Below are 17,295 nucleotides of genomic sequence, written 5' to 3' on the forward strand. Positions count from 1 at the left end.
CTTTCCTTTCGGATAGGGGTCCAGGGAACTGATCTGACTTTAAAAAGAGACTAATAATGGCTTGGCGTTATCATGGATCCTAAGCCCTGTATTCCTGTCATAGAGGCCTTTTCACCAGGAGCAGGGCTGCCTGCGGGGTCGATTCCTGTTGCGGTTTTCCCAGTCTACGCGGGCGCCCCCTGCTGCCCACCCTGGTACATGCCAAGAGAGGAGTAGGGTACCAGAAGCTGCACACTCAGAAACAGTCACGCGGAGTTTACAATCCCAAAGGGAACCATCTAAACACTTTCGATGGACACTCCGCGCACCCCGAGCAGTCCTTTCTGGGGCCCGATCTAGTATTTTAATCCAATACCCACAGCAAGTATCCGAGCAAACACGGATAAGAAAATGACTGGAAATGCCTTCCAGACAGTATCAAATGAGTCCTGTGGGGCTTCTAGAAGGAAAGGACCGTTCAGTGACTTTGCCGAGTCCTTTGTCCTTTCCCGGGAGACGGGATCGAGGAGCGGGGACCTCTGCCTTGCCGACCCATAGGAACAATCGATGTGGATGTGGAGGGTGGCGGCGTGTTCTCGGGCTCATCTCACGCTTTCCCCAATTAGGATTTACTGCCTGACGTCACGTCTGCCGGAGATTGGCTGTTCAGATCTGACACTCGGTTCCACGGCGAGAGAAACTTTTTAAAGACTTTGCAGCCCGGGCTGCCGCTGAGCGTCCCGCGCGCTCACACCCGCCCTCGCCCACTCTCGCCGGGTCCCGGGCGCGGCAGCCCCTGCGCCGGCGGCGAGGCGAGCGGACCCTCACCTTGCGCGGCCCGCGCCCCTCGCCCCTCCCCTCCCGGGCCCCGCGTTCCCCACCCCCACCCCGCCCCCTCCTCCCCGCCGCTTTCGGCTGGGGTCTGGGGCCGTTCAGCAGCCCGCAGAACTTCCTCTCCTGCAACCGAGTTTTCCTCCTCCCCGCCTTTCCCGGGCTCCCGGTTGTTCTCGGGGGAGCCTGAGTGCGCGTGGGCGGCCGCACCGGGCGAGCGGCGCGGCCGGGGGCGGGGGCCGGGGCCGGGGGGCGCCGGCTGGGGCCCGCGATGGCGGGGGCCTGGCTCAGGTGGGGGCTCCTGCTCTGGGCAGGGTTGCTCGCGTCCTCGGTGCACTGCCGGGTGCGGAGGATCACGTACGTGGTGCGCCCGGGCCCCGGCCTGGCGGCGGGCGCCTTGCCCCTGGGCGGGCCCCAGCGCCCGCGGACCTTCAACGTCGCGCTCAACGCCAGGTACAGCCGTAGCTCGGCGGGCGCCGGGGCCCCCTCGGAGCGGACTCGGCGCACCAGCCCGCCCGGCGGCGCGGCCCTGCAGGGGCTCCGGCCACCGCCACCGCCACCGCCGGAGCCGGCGCGTCCCGGGGGCTCCGGCGGGCAGCTCCACCCCAAGCCTGGCGGTCACCCGGCGGCCGCGCCGTTCGCCAAACAAGGCAGGCAAGCGGTGCGCTCCAAAGTGCCGCAGGAGACCCAGAGCGGCGGGGGCTCGAGGCTGCAGGTTCACCAGAAGCAGCAGCTGCAGGGGTAAGCCCACACCCTCCCTCCTTCCTCGCGCGCGCCGCCCGCGCGGGTACCCGGGGAGACGCGGCTCCTGGGAGCCCAGCGGCGGCCGTGGGCGTAGTGCGCCGTCGGTGGGTTGTCTCCTCCCCGCCCGCCTCTGCCTGCCTCGCTTGCAGCGCGGCGGGAAGAGCGGAGTGCGGGGAAGCCGGGGAACTTTGAGGATAAACTCCGATCGCATTGTTACTGAGCTGCGGGTAAACACAAAAGGCATTTCTGCCTGGGGCGTAACCTCCTGTGCGCGAACCAAACTACTCCTAGAAGATGGGCGTAAACGTGAAGTCACTACAGCTTAATCCCTCAGCATCAATTAAACTTCTCTTTGCAGCTCAGTTTAATTTTTTTTCTTGAGCTAATGGAAAAAAAAAAGTTTGGAGGAGGGCTGCCTGTAAAGATCCACTTCCTGTTTTGTGACCTGGAATTTTCAGCATCCTACTAATTGTGAGCTTGGCTTCCCTGCACCTGTGGGGTCTGTTTTCCTGGGGCGGCGTGTCTTAGCATTGACAGGAGTTTCGGTTGGATAGTTTCTGTTACTGGGCGTTCATAAACGTCCTCCTTGCCCCTCCTCCTCATTAATCACAGGTTGAGAGTGTGGGGGAAGACTTGTTTTGCTTATTTGTTGTTGTTGTTTTCTTCAGGGGTGGTTCCAAGCGTTGTGATTTCACTCCTGTTTGGACGCCTCTCTGAAACTCAGATTCAATTTAAAACGTGGGTGCAGATAATACACAAAATACATTTGGCTCTACTTTACTTTTGGAGTTAAGAAAACCGTTTGTTTGGACCTTGTTCTCCCCTCCTGTATAGTTCTAGGTTATGCAGGTTTTGGTTCTTCCATCCTTCCCTGATACACTGTCCTTACCCTTCTGCTTGGGCAGCTTTGGGTTGGACATCCTGGGTCCCTGTTTCGAAGCCAGAGGAATGTGGAAGCAGGAGGCTGGGCTTGCAGGAGCACCCTGGAGGCTTGGGTTCTCTGGAAGGGAGTGTCGCTACTACTGGACTCAGGGGTCTTGCTTTGTTTGTTTCAGGGTCAATGTCTGTGGAGGGCAGTGCTGCCATGGCTGGAGTAAGGCCCCTGGCTCCCAGAGATGCACCAAACGTAAGTTTCCAGGTTCACAGCAGCCCTGCACAGTAGGTGAAGTGGGTCTGTCCACACGAGGCATCCCACAGGGGTCACTTGAAGAGGCTATGCAATGTCTGTGATGCAGTCTACCCCGTTATCTGAAGCCTTCATCACCACCCAGGAAGGGCTGGGCCAGGGTAATGATGGTATCAAGGCCAGCAGCGATTCATTGTACAAAACCGTGCCGTGCATCCAAGATTCCCTTGCACCCAACCGTGGTATTAATTACTCTGTTACCACTGTGAATCAGGGGCTAGGAAAAGAAATTCCCATTGGAGGATGTGCCGTATGGCAGAACCAGTGCAATTAATTTAACCATGGATATCGACAAACGAAAAACATTCTTTAAGTTGATGGTAGGAGGGGAATGGGAAGTAGGACGCCCTGCTCTGGAACAAAACATCAGTAGTGTTAAAGCTTTCTGAAAACAGCACTCAGAATCTGCCGTCCTTGTGGCCTGTTTCCTAGGAGGTAACCACTCTACTGTTCTTCAGAACTGACAAGTGGGTTTTCCTGCATTGTTTCTCCAGCTAATACACAGGCTTAGGAGTGTTTTGAAACATATATTAATGATGCATATAGATTTGAGAACATCAGAAAATACTTCCCTCTGCATTGTGAAATTAAGGATTAAGGTAAAATATTCTTTGAGGGTCCTCTTGACGAGTTGATTCTGTCTGGTGCTACCTGGACATAAAGAATTCTTACTTCCATTCAGGAGTAGTTAAGCATTCTTATGTGTTCTCTGCATAGAGTTTGAACCATAAACATGTGGATTAGAATCGTTCAAAATTTTAGCTGCTTTTTGGTATTCAGTGTAATAAGTAAAATTTAGCAATTTGTCTTGTATACGGTTTGGATTTTAAAATGCTGGTGAATTAATTAAAAATTTTTTCTATTATGGTCATTTCTATTACAGTCATTCTGGTGAACTTGCTTGTTGGAAGATGCCTTCAATCCTTGAAAGAAACAGGACTTTGGCATAGTGGCTTTAGTTTTATAAAAAGCAGTGTCCAGGTGGGTTATGATTTGGCTGTGATCAAGGAGTAGTGGCAGACATGAACTCACTAATCAGCCTCCTTGATATTGAACTCAAACCGCTAGGTCAGAAATACTCAGGGTTGTAGGCATTTTATTTTTAATTTTAAATTTATTTTATTTATTTATTTTTGGCTGTGTTGGGTCTTTGTTGCTGCTCGCATGCTTTCTCTAGTTGTGACGAGCGGGGGCTACTCTTCGTTGCGGTGCGCGGGCTTCTCTTGTTGTGGAGCACAGGCTCTAGGTGCGCGGGCTTCAGTAGTCGTGGCATGCGGGCTCAGTAGTTGTGGCTCGTGGGCTCTAGAGTGCAGGCTCAGTAGTTGTGGCACACAGGCTTAGTTACTCCGCGGCATGTGGGATCTTCCCGGACCACGGCTCGAACCCGTGGCCCCTGCATCGGCAGACAGATTCTTAACCACTGTGCCACCAGGGAAGTCCCAGGCATTTTAGATTGTCGTAATTCTTCACATCTTCTTAGATTACACTTGACAATAGCGCACCAGCATTTTCCTGAATTTACAATTGCTTGGGTCCAATTACATACCCTCTCCTCCCTTCGGTAACTCCTGCTATGATGTTGTTTGCCTGTTATGTGCAGACAGCTCATCCATGACAGCAGCATTGCTGTGCAAAGTGGGTATTGCTGTGTGAAGATTAAAGATACAGAGCAGGTTGTTATAGGTGATGGTTGTTATAAGTGATGGTGTTATAGTGCTCCTTGGTGCCCATTAGAGAGAATGTGTTAAGACTTTCAAAGAAGTTTACTTGGCAAATGATGCCGTTGAGTGCCCTCTCTGAAAAGAGAGTAGTACCCCATTCTTAGGTTGTCTGAGGATTTGCAGGTCCAAAGAAGATGCTCTAGAAGGAGAACATCCGATCTTGAGGAATCACCTCATGGCTTCCTGCTTCTCCAGATGAGGGAGGCAAGGGCACAAGTGTGCCTCGGTTTAGCCAGGTTTGCCCTCTGGTGACCCAGAAAGAGAAAGGCTGCAAAAGGCTACCCGTCAGAAAAGTTAGGGTTGCACAGTTACTGTATACAGTGTTCCAGAGGAAGTTGCTCCGTTGGCTTAGTCTCACGATACCAATAACAAATGCTTCCGGCTTTTGGTTTAAGTTATCCTTCCAGCTTCTAGAAGGTAGCCCTTGGACAGCACCGGGACCTAAGCAATCAGTGTAACATTAGCCTTCCAGTACTGCCCAATCTGACAAATTAATTCAGGCCCAAATGGTGGAAGCTTAAATCACAACTTCTTTCAAGAACAGTTGTGTTTTTAAAAATGATGCTGGGTTAGGTCAGTGCTCAATCCAAAGTAATATACGCTAGATGGATATGTTTCAATGGGGGGTCTTGTGTTTGTCTCCCTGTGCAGAGCCAGGGAGATGAGGGAGCCTTATACCTTCACATGGGACAACTGGGGTTACCACTGATGCGGCAAAACTTGTGTCCATGGCTAAGCAGTGTGACACCAGGAAAGACCCCTGGCCTTGGGTTCAGGAAACCTGAGTTTAAACCCTCAAGCGTTCACTAGCTGTGTGGCCTTGGGGAATTCATTTGACCTCTCTGACCCTTATATTTTCCCATCCTGAAATGACTGTGCTAAAAACTTGACTACTGGGACTTCCCTGGCGGTCCAGTGGATAAGACTCCACGTTTCCACTGCAGGGGGTGTGGGTTTAATCCCTGGTTGGGGAACTAAGATCCCACATGCCATACGGCATGGCCAAAAAAACAAAACAAAACAAAACAAACCCCAAATTTGACTACTTTCTAGGATTGTTACAGGTATCAAGGTGAAATAGAATGATGGATGTGAAAGCCTTGATGAAACCAGAAGGAGTCTTAGAGTTTATTATTGAATCAAGCCAAGTAAATCCTGTCTCATTTATCCATTATTTGGTTTTCTTGCTTCCCTATGTATGTTTCTCGTCATCTTCTTTTCAAAGAATGTACATGTGGATCCCTTTTTATATTACAGCTTTAAAGTAGTTTAGGGCTGGGGGAGGGGGAAATAGGGAGATATTGGTCAAGCGGTACAAAGTTTCAGTCCCTCAGGATGAATAAGTTCTGGAGATCTAATACACAGCGGTGTGACTATAGTTAACAGTACTGTGTTATATACTTGAAATTTCTTCGGAGGGTAGATCTTAGCGCGTTCCCACCACACACACACACACACACACACACGTTAACTGTGTGGTGATGGGTACGTTTATCAGCTTGACTGTGGTGCTTATTTTACAATGTGTGCGTATATCAAAACATTGTTATACACTTTAAATACATACAATTTTTATTTGTCAATTATACCTCAATATAGATGAATAAAAAAAGGAATAAATGAAAACGCCAGTCACTTCCATCCTGCCTGGCTTTGATTACTGAGAAAAAAGAAATAAAGTAGGCTGGGTTGTTCTGTATCCCAGAATGATTTATTTTAAAAGAACTTTGAAAGAGACTAAATATTAGATTATTTGTGTATCTCTAGTTCTCTTTGTGTAAAGCTTGCTGTTTAGATGGAAAATACTCCCCTAAGGTATTCATAAATCGAATGGAAAAAATTCTGACACCAATTTTCGTGACTACAACTACTTTGGTAAATACTAGTGAAATTTAGACTGCAAAAGCAATTGCTTTGTGGTCTCTTTCCTTTCTCACTTCCTTATTATGCTGAGATTGAACAATTGCACTTGGATATGGTTTATTACATTTAACAAATACAAAAACCAATGGCATGTCAACATGAATTTCCTTATTACGATAGTAATCATCATATACATAATTAACACAACATTGTAAAACAACTATACTTCAAATTAAAAAAAGGTAGTAGTTATCATACAATGTGTATGCACATTTAAATGTGCACATTAAATTTAAATCAACAGCAAGGATGCCTTGTAATTGTCAGTTCTATTTTGAGGATAATTGAAAGGGTTTAGCTGAAGAATTTCAGTTTGTAGAGACTGTTTTCCAGTTGATGCAAAAAATATTTCTGCATAAGAGTTGGGATGCGTTTCTGTTGTTCAGTTTGCTTAATCCTGTGAGGAAAACAAGGTGCCCCTTCGAGGCAGACTGGATTGTTTTTAGTTGATTGAAACTTAATTTAAATGGGCCATAGGCAAATGCTTCTGAAGACTGAAGATTTAGCAAACCTGAAATTGCCAATCAGAGAGATGTGAAACAAATGGCAGCAGACCCACACGGGCAGAGAGAATGGATGTGGGGGTCCGCAATGGCAGCCCCGAGGGCTTTAGCCACCCAGTCTCTATGTAGAGATGCCCAGTTGCATGTTAATGCTTCTTTTCCAGACACCCTCTGTATGTGTGTCTCTAGGAATTGAAATCACAGCTCGGGATATGGCATTTTAGTTATTAATGTGGAACGACTGCTGATAGCGATGTCCATTTTGGGCAAAGGAGAAGGCACTGCATCTGTTCCCTTTCCAAGGGGTTCACATTTATTGGGAGGGTGTTAACTTTTTTTGGCCTATCCCCATTTTTGCATTTTGTTCCCTCTGTCTAAACTGAACCCACCCCCTCTTGGTTGTTCCAATCTTATTGTGCCCCTCTCAGGGTAAGCGCAGGCCAGAGAGAGACATTGCCAGTGGGCTCAGCTTTAAAGAGGAGACTGGACCTGGGAACAGACCACACAAAAGAATAAAGGGGAGATGAGGGTGAGGCCGGGTTGGCAGGATGAGGTGGATGGAACAGGAAAGATGGCAGATCTGAATCCAAAGCGGGTGCCTGGCACATGGCAGGCCCTCCCTAAATGCATGGATGGTTCTTTCATTTCTTTAACGGATATCTGTTTAGCTTTTACCATGTGCCAGGGTCTGTGAATAGAGGAGAAACGCAGCCAGCTGTAGAGAGTGCGGGGTCTGTTTTTACTCACTTAACTCATGGCACATCAAATGACTTGTTCTCTCCTTAGCAAGAAACAGAAAATCGATATTCCATTGCTTTTCCACTGGCATTCAGCCCACAGTGCTTTGGGGGAAAAAAACCCCAAAAGCCAACCCTAGACATTTTCCTTAATTATATACAGAAGAGACATAGTCACGTCTACCCTTGGTTCTTAGAGTTGCCGCAGTCGAGGGCATCGTCCATGAGTGTGGGGTGTGGCTGGAGTTGCAGGTGACAGAGGCCTTTCAGGCCGTCTCCTGTCCCTCTGGGCTTGGCGTCGTGCTAGCTGAGCTCGGGAGTTGGGCCCGGAGTGATCACACAGCTTTCGTCTGCCCGCTGTGGCCATTGACAGCTGCTTCGCCAATAGATCCACAGTGAGGTTTATTGTGGCAGCTGCTGGGAGCACCGCCCCGGCCCCAGTGCTGGGAGCAGGGGTGGGAGGGTCGGCTGGAAAATCTTGTCGTGCGGCACAGACCGCCTGGTGAAGGGAGAAGGACCCAGAGGTCAAGTTCACACTGGGTCAAATATGTGTTCTCAGCACTGGTTAAAACAAACATTTAGGAACCATAAATCCTGGACTGCGATCATACTTAAACCTTCATTGTGAAACCCCCTGCAGCCCCTGGGCCAACCTGAACACCCCGCCCTCCCGCCCCTGCCCGGCCTGCTTTAGTGAAGTGTTTCTCTGCCCGGTGAACCCTTGGCCCTTAGGAAGCCTGCCTTGTTCAGAGGACCTTTGGCCACCACGGGAGTCTGCTGTTTCTGAGCCTGTTATTTGTTGTCTTGGATATTCCAAACATACTCAAACGTGTTTGGGAGCTCAAATAAGTTTTCCTAAAATGCAGATTTTGCTTCCAAGTTCTTCCTAGCAATGAACAGGGCAACTAGGAGTGCTAGGGCGGTGTCGCCACTCTTGTAACACTGACCAAGATCAGAGCAGGGGCTGAGAAGCTGCTGATGAGGGGAGGGTAATTTGTGCAGTGCTTTGGAGCCTGTGAAGGCGTTCGCTTTCTTTCTTTTACTTTAAAAAAAAAAAAAAAGGAATGCTTCGTGAATATGCATGTCCTCCTTGTGCAGGGGTCATGCTAATCTTCTCTGTATCTTTCCAATATTAGTATATGTGCTGCAGAAGCCAGCACTGGAGAGCATTTTCTTGACCTTCACACCCTGGGAGTGTAGACCAGGCAGCCATGATTTATTACCCCCTTTTTAAACGGGGGGCAGGGCTCAGACCCCACCCCAGCTCTGTGGCTCTTGGTTTATTGTTCTTTCTACTGCCCTAGGCTTCCTGGCCGTCCAGTGTGGCAGCATCTCTCTTGAGGTCTTGGTCTTCGACTCTCCTGGCAGCCCTGCTTTGGACTGGCTTTCACTGCCTCTATTCGCTGTGTGATCTCCCAAGCCTGTAACAAAGTACCGCAAACTGGGTGGCTTAGAACAACAGAAATGTATTGTCTCAGAGTTCTGGAGGCTAGAAGTCCAAAATCAGGGTGTCGAGAGGGTTGCTTCCTTGTAAGGGAAGATCTGTTCCAGGCCTCTCTCCCTGGCTAGCAGAAGGCTGTCTTCTCCTTGTGTTTCTTCACCTCATTTCCCCTCTAGGCATGTCTATCTTTGTGTCCAAATTTCCCCTTTCTATAAGGACACCCGTCATATCAGATTAGAGCTCACCATAATGACCTCATTTTTAACTTGGTTACCTCTGTAAAGACCCTGTCTCCAAATAAGGTCACAAACTAAGGTACCAGGGATCAGGAATCCAACACAGCTTTCTTTGTGGGGGGAACCATTCGACTCACGATAGAAGGCCATAGATGCTCTGCACGTGGGCTTGAGAAGTGGGCTGCTCAGAGCTGGGCCACCCCTGAGGCAGTCAGGGATTCCCTAGCAATGACCCCAGGGCGGGTGGGCAGAGGCTCAGTTGCGCTCCTCCCACGTAGTCTGTGACTGTGGATCTAATGTGGCTTCTTCCCTAATTCAGGAGCTCTGGCTGCTTCAGGGAGCAGAAGATGTGAGGAACTGGCCACTGGTGATTTTGGTTGTACCTCTGGGCATTTCCACTTGTTCTGCTTTAAAGAGATTCTATGGTGCCTCTTAAACATGAATGTGCAGCTGGTCGCTGGAGGAGTTTGTTAAACTGCTTTCTTGAATCAGAGTCTCTGGGATTTTTATTTAATGAGCACATCAGGTGATGCTGATGGAGGTGGCCCACCTTTTGAGAAACAGTGATCCAGAAGGAACCCTGTCCTGGGCAATATTTATGACACTTTGTGTGGGAATCTGAAGGCCAAGCCTAACACTTAGCAATTTAGAAACTTGTCAAGGCAGGAGCCCTCTACACATTGCTTTAGGTCAGTTTTAAATAGTACGTACAAAGATGGCTGCATACAGGGTTATTACACCCAGTTTTTCTTTTGTTAGTTGAATGATAAATACATACATTTTTACAAGAGTTGGACACTTGCAAAATTGTTAATGATACATAGGTGGTTAAATAAAGTGGTTTTAAAAAAGGTTGAAACACTTTGGAACACATTGGGCGCTTTTTCCACTAAATATTTTATTTTTAATTATAAAATATTTTAAATACACAAAAATGCAGAAAATAATACATTCAGCTGCTCATGTTTTTAAAACCACCCTGATATGATAATTAAGCACAATAATTTACAGATAAGGGAGAAACTATGATCTTACCTTGCTCTTTTTTTTTTTTGGCTGTGTTGGGTCTTCATTGCTGCACACGGGCTTTCTCTAGTTGTGGTGAGCGGGGGCTACTCTTCATGGCGGTGCACAGGCTTCTCATTGTGGTGGCTTCTGTTGGTGGAGTACGGGCTCTGGGCGCGCGGGCTTCAGTAGTTGTGGCATGCGGGCTCAGTAGTTGCAGTGCGCATACTCTAGAGCATAGGCTCAGTAGTTGTGGCACACAGGCTTAGTTGCTCCGTGACATGTGGGATCTAACCCGTGTTCCTTGCACTGGCAGGTGGATTCTTAACCGCTGTGCCACCAGGATTATCTCGCTCTAACTGCATGTTTTACTAATGATGTTTCCTATCTTCCTAGGGGAGAGAAAATCGTACATAATTTGTTGGTGTGGCACAAAGTGGTTGTTTTGGTACTTATGGAAAAATACATCAGAGCTGTATTTGTATAAGCTCACGTGCACCTATTAATTGGCCTAGCTTATTATTAAGGACTGAACATTACATGTAAGCACAGTCCCTTGGGCACCAAGAATCTGTGTGCACGGTGTCATTTAGACCCAAGACAATGTGGTTACAAGAAGGAAATGCTGCCTGTTACTGTCCCACCTGACCCGCCTTTCTTGCTTTCCTCCTCTTTCTCTCTGTCCTTTCTAGGCCTCAGTTTTGCGTGCCGTGAACTAGAGGCAGTATAGGTCCATGGTTAGAAGTTCGGTCTTTGGGGTTAGAATACAAGGCACCTAACTTGATGTTAACACTTTGTCAACACATCCTCACTATGTGACCTTGGACTGTGAGAGCTGGGGCAAGGCTAAGTTACCCCATTCACAGGACAGGTGTGATGATGGTTTGTGCTATCATTCAGAGGCTTGTTGGGGGACCGCATGAAGTAATATACACAGAGTTCTTGGAGAGCAGCTGTCCCCCTGCCCCCCGCACAACAGTATTTGACAGATGTGAGCTCTCAGGGGTTCCTGTTTACTTGCTTAGACCCTCTCCCTCCTGGGCACCTCAGCTTTTTACACACCCCTCTTGGTGTTTCTCAGATCCCCTGGTGAAAATCATGGCTCTCTCTCCCCCTCTCTGGGAGCACTCTGTTTTCACTCTTACTTTGCTCTGGGTATGGCTGGACCAGGGGAGAGGGGCATCTGCCTCCCCATCAACGTGGAGCTCCTGGGGAGTGGCATTTTCTTTCTTTCTTTTTTTTTAAAAACACTTTTTAAAAATAAATTTATTTATTTATTTATTTATTTTGGGCTGCGTTGGGTCTTCATTGCTGCACACAGGCTTTCTCTAGCTGCGGAGAGCGGAGGCTACTCTTCGTTGCGGAGCACGGGCTCTAGGGTGCTCGGGCTTCAGTAGTTGTGGTACGTGGGCTTATTTGTCCGCGGGATGTGGGATCTTCCCAGACCAGGGATCCAACCTGTGTTGGTCCATTCATCGGCAGGCGGATTCTTAACCACTGTGCCACCAGAGAAGTCCTGCAGGATTTTCTTTGTGTCATTTTAAGTACCCAGGCTCTGTTCCTTGCCATAGTACAAATGCTAACTGAATCGAGTAGAATTGAATTGAACCAGCATCTCTGATTTTGCTGTGTTGTAAATACTATCCTCTAAATGCTACCTAAAGAATTCTACTTCCTTTTTTGTTTCCTCTCACCTTTGGGCAATAATTCTCCTTTGGTTTTCTTTCTACTATTTTTTCTGTGTGCTTATCCCTTGCCTGACAGACATTGCTTATTATGACAGCTTTTCAAGGACACACCACCTTATTCCATTTCCTCCTACTTCTCTGAAGGCTACCCTGGCATGGCCCAAACTTTAAGACAGCTTTTCCGTTCTCACTGCCAATTTTAGAATCTTTCAGCTAAACATCATCTGATAGAGATTTGGGACTAAGTAAAATGAATGTTGTATGATTTTCCCTGTAATTTTAGATCCCCAAATACTTCTCTTGGCCAACTACACTATTCCCTGTGGTTTTTTCACTCCACTACATTTGAGTAATATTGTTGGCATGGACCTAAGTAAACAGTTTGCAAAATGTCGTGTTTTGTAAATTAGGAGATGGATGGGCTGGTTTTTTAATACATGCTCTTGGTTCTGCTGGACCAGAGGAAGGATGAGTTTGGTCAGTGGATGGGAAGACAAATTGGAGGAAAGTTTGTTTTTATTTTAAAAATTTGTTTTATTTATTTATTTTTGGCTGCATTGGGTCTTTGTTGCTGCATGCGGGCTTTCTGCAGTTGTGGGGAGTAGGGGCTACTCTTCGTTGCGGCGCGTGGGCTTCTCGATGCGGTGGCTTCTCTTGTTGCAGAGCACGGGCTGTAGGCGCGTGGGCTTCAGTAGTTGTGGCACTTGGGCTCAGTAGTTGTGGCTCGCGGGCTCTAGAGCACAGGCTTGGTAGTTGTGGTGCACAGGCTTAGTTGTTCCGCGGCATGTGAGATCTTCCAGTACCAGGGCTCGAACCCGTGTCCCCTGCATTGGCAGGTGGATTCTCAACCACTGTGCCACCAGGGAAGTCCCTGGAGGGAGGTGTTTTTAACTGAAGTTGATGTGGTCAATTTACTCATCAGTTATTTAAAGGTGAGAACTAAATGGTTGGAGGGGAACCTTCAGAAGTATATTTTGGTAATGAATTAAGGGAGAATCTTCACAGGGGAAAGAAGATGTAACCAGCAAAAAGCCACTGGAGGAAAAGAGGATCATAAAATAAGGAATATATAATAATAGGGATCCTTTGTCTTTGTTCACTTTAAAATGTTTGTATTTCTTATAGGATTACCAAGCAATTCCAATCTCCCTTTCAATCTTGTAGGAACTTCAGTTTATTATTGTTACTATAAAATAAGAGTAGAATCTCTATCCTTTCACCCATATGTGTTACATTTAACACCATATCAAGTGGGCAGTTAACAATTAACATCTTCAACATGTTTCATTGTAAAAGCCATTTAAATCGGCTAAGAGGTACCACCTCACCTTGATGAATCATTTGCTACATTGGTTCAAGAGTGGGAGTGCTTCTGTCTCTGCCATTAGCTGTGAAGTTTCAAGCAGATCAATTAATTAACTCCTAAGATTTTTTTTCAAGCTGAATGAAATCAATGGGGATAGGGCCATTCATCACCCAACCTAATTCAAGTCATTCTTGTGAATTTTGGGCATACAAATCCTCTTCTGTCTTAACTTTTTTTTTTAATTGGGGTATAATTGCTTCACAATGTTGTGTTAGTTTGTGCTGTACACGAAGTGAATCAGCCATATGTATACATATATCTCCTCCCTCTTGGACCAACCCCCCCCCCCGCCCCAAATCCCACCCATCTGGGTCACCACAGAGCACCAAGCTGAGCTTCCTGTGCTATACAACGGGTTCCCACTAGCTGTCTATTTTACACATTTTTCACATTGTATCACTTTCGTGTGTGTGCACTTGTGGGTGTGTGCTTCCCGGCTTGATGTGAGTTCTGTCTGTGAGGGTAGTGATCAATACCATAACCATCTTTTTATCTTCAGACCTAGTAAGCACATAGACTTTTATGGAATGAATGAATGAATGAATGATTAAATGGATGAATGAATTCATTTGTTGTACTTTCACTGAGTCCCTGTGTGCTAGGTACTGGCACACGGAAGGTGTTAAGATTTATTTTCTATGAAGAAAATAAAACAGGGCGAGAGGATAGAGAGTGATGGGGGCCGGGGGAAGGGGGATAGAGTAAGGAAAGGTCACTGTAAGGAAGTGGTTTATGAGACCTATGTGATATGAAAGGGTCTGGTGGAAGAGCCTTTTTGGACAAGAGAACAGCTAGAACAAAGACTCTGGGGTGGGAATAGGCCTGGCCCTGTACAGGGACGCAGAAGTGAGTTTTGTTGGGTTGTTAGTATGGGCTAGAGTAATAGGTGATAAGGGAGACAGGGCTGGATCGCCAGTCAGGTCTTGTAGCTATGGAAAGCCATAAATAGGGGACTTACAGCTTACAAATGCAAGTAGATTTTATTATTAATGAATAAACACAATACAGGATTTGGTATTTAACAGCACTACTTTTCTATGTCTGTGAGTCTGTTTCTGTTTTGTAAATAAGTTCATTTGTATCATATTTTAGATTCCACGTATAAAGTGGAAGTAAGTAAGTGGACTTAATTCACTTAGTATGACACTCTCTAGGTCCATCCATGTTGCTGCAAATGGCATTATTTTATTCTTTTTTATGGCTGAGTAGTATTCCTTGTATATATATGCCACATCTTCTTTATCCATTCATCCATTGATGGACATTTAGGTTGCTTCCATGTCTTGGCTATTGTAAATAGTGTTGCTATAAACATTGGGGTTCATGTTTCTTTTTGAATTATAGTTTTCCCTAGATATATGGCCAGGAGTGGGATTGCTGGATCATATGGCAACTCTAGTTTTGGTTTTTAAAGAAACCTCCATACTGTTTTCCATAGTGGCTGCACCAATTTACATTTTCACCGATAGTGTAGGTGTTTTCTCCACACCCTGTCCAGCATTTGTTATTTGTAGATTTTCTGATGATGCCCATTCCAACTGGTGTGAGGTAATACCTCATTGTAGTTTTGATTTGCATTTCTCTAATAATTAGTGATGTTGAACATCTTTTCTTGTGCCTATTGGCCATCTGTATGTCTTCTTTGGGGAAATGTCTATTTAGGTCTTCTGCCTATTTTTTGATTGGGTTGTTGTTTTTGTTGAGTTGTGTGAGCTGTTTGTACATCTTGGAAATTAAGCCCTTGTTGGTCACATTGTTTACAAATATTTTCTCCCATTCCATAGGTTGTCTTTTCATTTTGTTTATGGTTTCCTTTGCTGTGCAAAAGCTTATAAGTTTGATTAGGTCCCATTTGTTTATTTTTGCCTTTCTTTCTATTGCCTTGGGAGACTGACCTAAGAAAACATTGCTATGATTTATGTCAGAGAATGTTTTGTGTATGTTCTTTTCTAGGAGTTTTATGGTGTCATGTCTTATATTTAAGTCTTTAAGCCATTTTGAGTTTATTTTTGTGTATGGTGTGAGGGTGTATTCTAACTTCATTGATTTCTATGCAGCTGTCCAGTTTTCCCAACACCACTTGCTGAAGAGACTGTCTTTTCCTCATTGTATATTCTTGTCCATTGTATATTCTTGCCTCTTTTGTCAAAGATTAATTGACTGTACGTGTGTGGTTTTATTTCTGGGCTTTCTATTCTGTTCCATTGATCCATATGTCAGTTTTTGTGCCAGTACCATGCTGTTTTGATTACTGTAGCTTTGTAGTATTATCTGAAGTCTGGGAGGGTTATGCCTCCAGCTTTGTTCTTTTTCTTCTGGATTACTTTGCAATTCTGGGTCTTTCATGGTTCCATATAAGTTTTAGGATTATTTGTTCTAGTTCTGTGAAAAATGTCATAGGTATTTGATAAGAGATTGCATTAAATCTGCAGATTGCTTTGGGCAGTATGGCCATTTTAAGTGTACTAATTCTTCCAATTCAATGTTTCATTGTTCTTAATGTATAAGTCTTTCACCTACTTAGGTTTATTCCTAAGTATTTTTTTTTTGGATGTGATTTTAAAAGGGGTTGCTTTATTACTTTCCCTTTCTGATATTTCATTGTTAGTGTAAAGACATGCAACAGATTTCTGAATGTTAATTGAAAAATAATGTTTTAAATAGAAAGTTGAATCACCTTTATTGTTAATTTTTTTTTTTGCGGTACGCGGGCCTCTCACTGCTGTGGCCTCTCCTGTCATGGAGCACAGGCTCCGGACGTGCAGGCTCAGCGGCCATGGCCCACGGGCCCAGCCGCTCCGCGGCATGTGGGATCCTCCTGGACCAGGGCACGAACCCGTGCCCCCTGCATTGGCAGGTGGACCCTCAACCACTGCGCCACCCGGGGAAGCCCCCTATTGTTAATTTTTATTGATGAGAAAAGCTGCATATAGAATAGTGAAGTACCCAAGGCCATACACAAATTACTGTTGCAGTCTAACTTCCTGCATTGTACCCAGATCGCCAGCCCAGCCCTATGCTGATTGGACCTCTGTGCCTTTGCTGAGCTCTGGCAGAAGGTGACACTCTCACCAGAGCCATGAGGCCAAGACTTAGGATGGAAGTTTGAGGATCAAAAAAAAAAAAAGTCTCTGGTCACTGCTGTGTTGAAAAGCAAACTAGGGGGGATCTTCACATGGTACTAAATAAAAAATAAAACGTTAAATCCTTTAAAAAAACTTTAAACATAAAAATCCCAATCTTGTGCTTGTAGAAAATTCACAGAGAGCAGTTAGGATGTGTTAAAGTAAGAGTGTAAAATTTTTGGAATACATTTGAATTCTGTTCTGAAGTTTTCTTCAATGCCTCCGCCCCATCCAACTTATTGTTGGTGGGGTGAGCCCGAGATAGGTGCAAAGGTAGCCTCTGCTGGGAGATTTGTAAATGAGGTTAATACCACCCTCTGCAGTTAAGATCGGATGAAATGAGGCTCATGAACATGCGTCACAGGAGAGCCCTATAAACATAAGGTGATATTATTAATAAAGTTTTTCTGGCTGTTTTGTGAAAACTTTTCAATTGCTGGTGAAAATTTTTTTTCTATAATGTGTTAGTATACTTCTTTTCTTGAAAATTAGAATGCTTGGGACTTCCCTGGTGATCTAGCAGTTAAGACTCCGCACTCCCAGTGCAGGGGGCCTGGGTTTGATCCCTGGTCAGGGAACTGGATCCCGCACGCATGCCGCAACTAAGAGCCCACATGCTGCAACTAAAGATCCTGCACGCGGCAATGAAGATGCGCGTGACGCAACTAAGACCTGGTGCAGCCAAATAAATAAATATTAAAAAAAATATACATATATATTAAAGAAAATTAGAATGCTTAATGTATTTCAGTCAGTTTTGGGGGTCATAGATCTTGTGTATCACACCTTTACATTGATCATCCCATTTAT

At 45.9% G+C, this 17,295-nt stretch overlaps 1 protein-coding gene across 4 annotated transcripts in view; it reads left to right on the plus strand.

Moving 5' to 3' along the window:
* Window positions 1–1,081: 1,081 nt before the first annotated feature.
* LTBP1 (latent transforming growth factor beta binding protein 1) overlaps window positions 1,082–17,295 on the plus strand; it is a gene marked incomplete at its 5' end in the record, with an annotated part of 426,899 nt that continues 410,685 nt past the window's right edge. For 2 of the 4 annotated variants that reach the window (XM_082672355.1, XM_082672356.1), the window contains 2 exons: window positions 1,082–1,551; window positions 2,610–2,680. In XM_082672355.1, coding sequence (XP_082528481.1) covers window positions 1,082–1,551; window positions 2,610–2,680 — 541 coding nt within the window. Of the gene's footprint in view, window positions 1,552–2,609; window positions 2,681–17,295 lie in introns of those variants that run through there. The other 2 variants (XM_082672357.1, XM_082672358.1) reach the window with 1 other exon arrangement.

This window comes from Grampus griseus, assembly GCF_964374135.1.
Source record: "Grampus griseus genome assembly, chromosome: 15".
In the NCBI taxonomy this organism is placed as follows: Eukaryota; Metazoa; Chordata; class Mammalia; order Artiodactyla; family Delphinidae; genus Grampus; species Grampus griseus.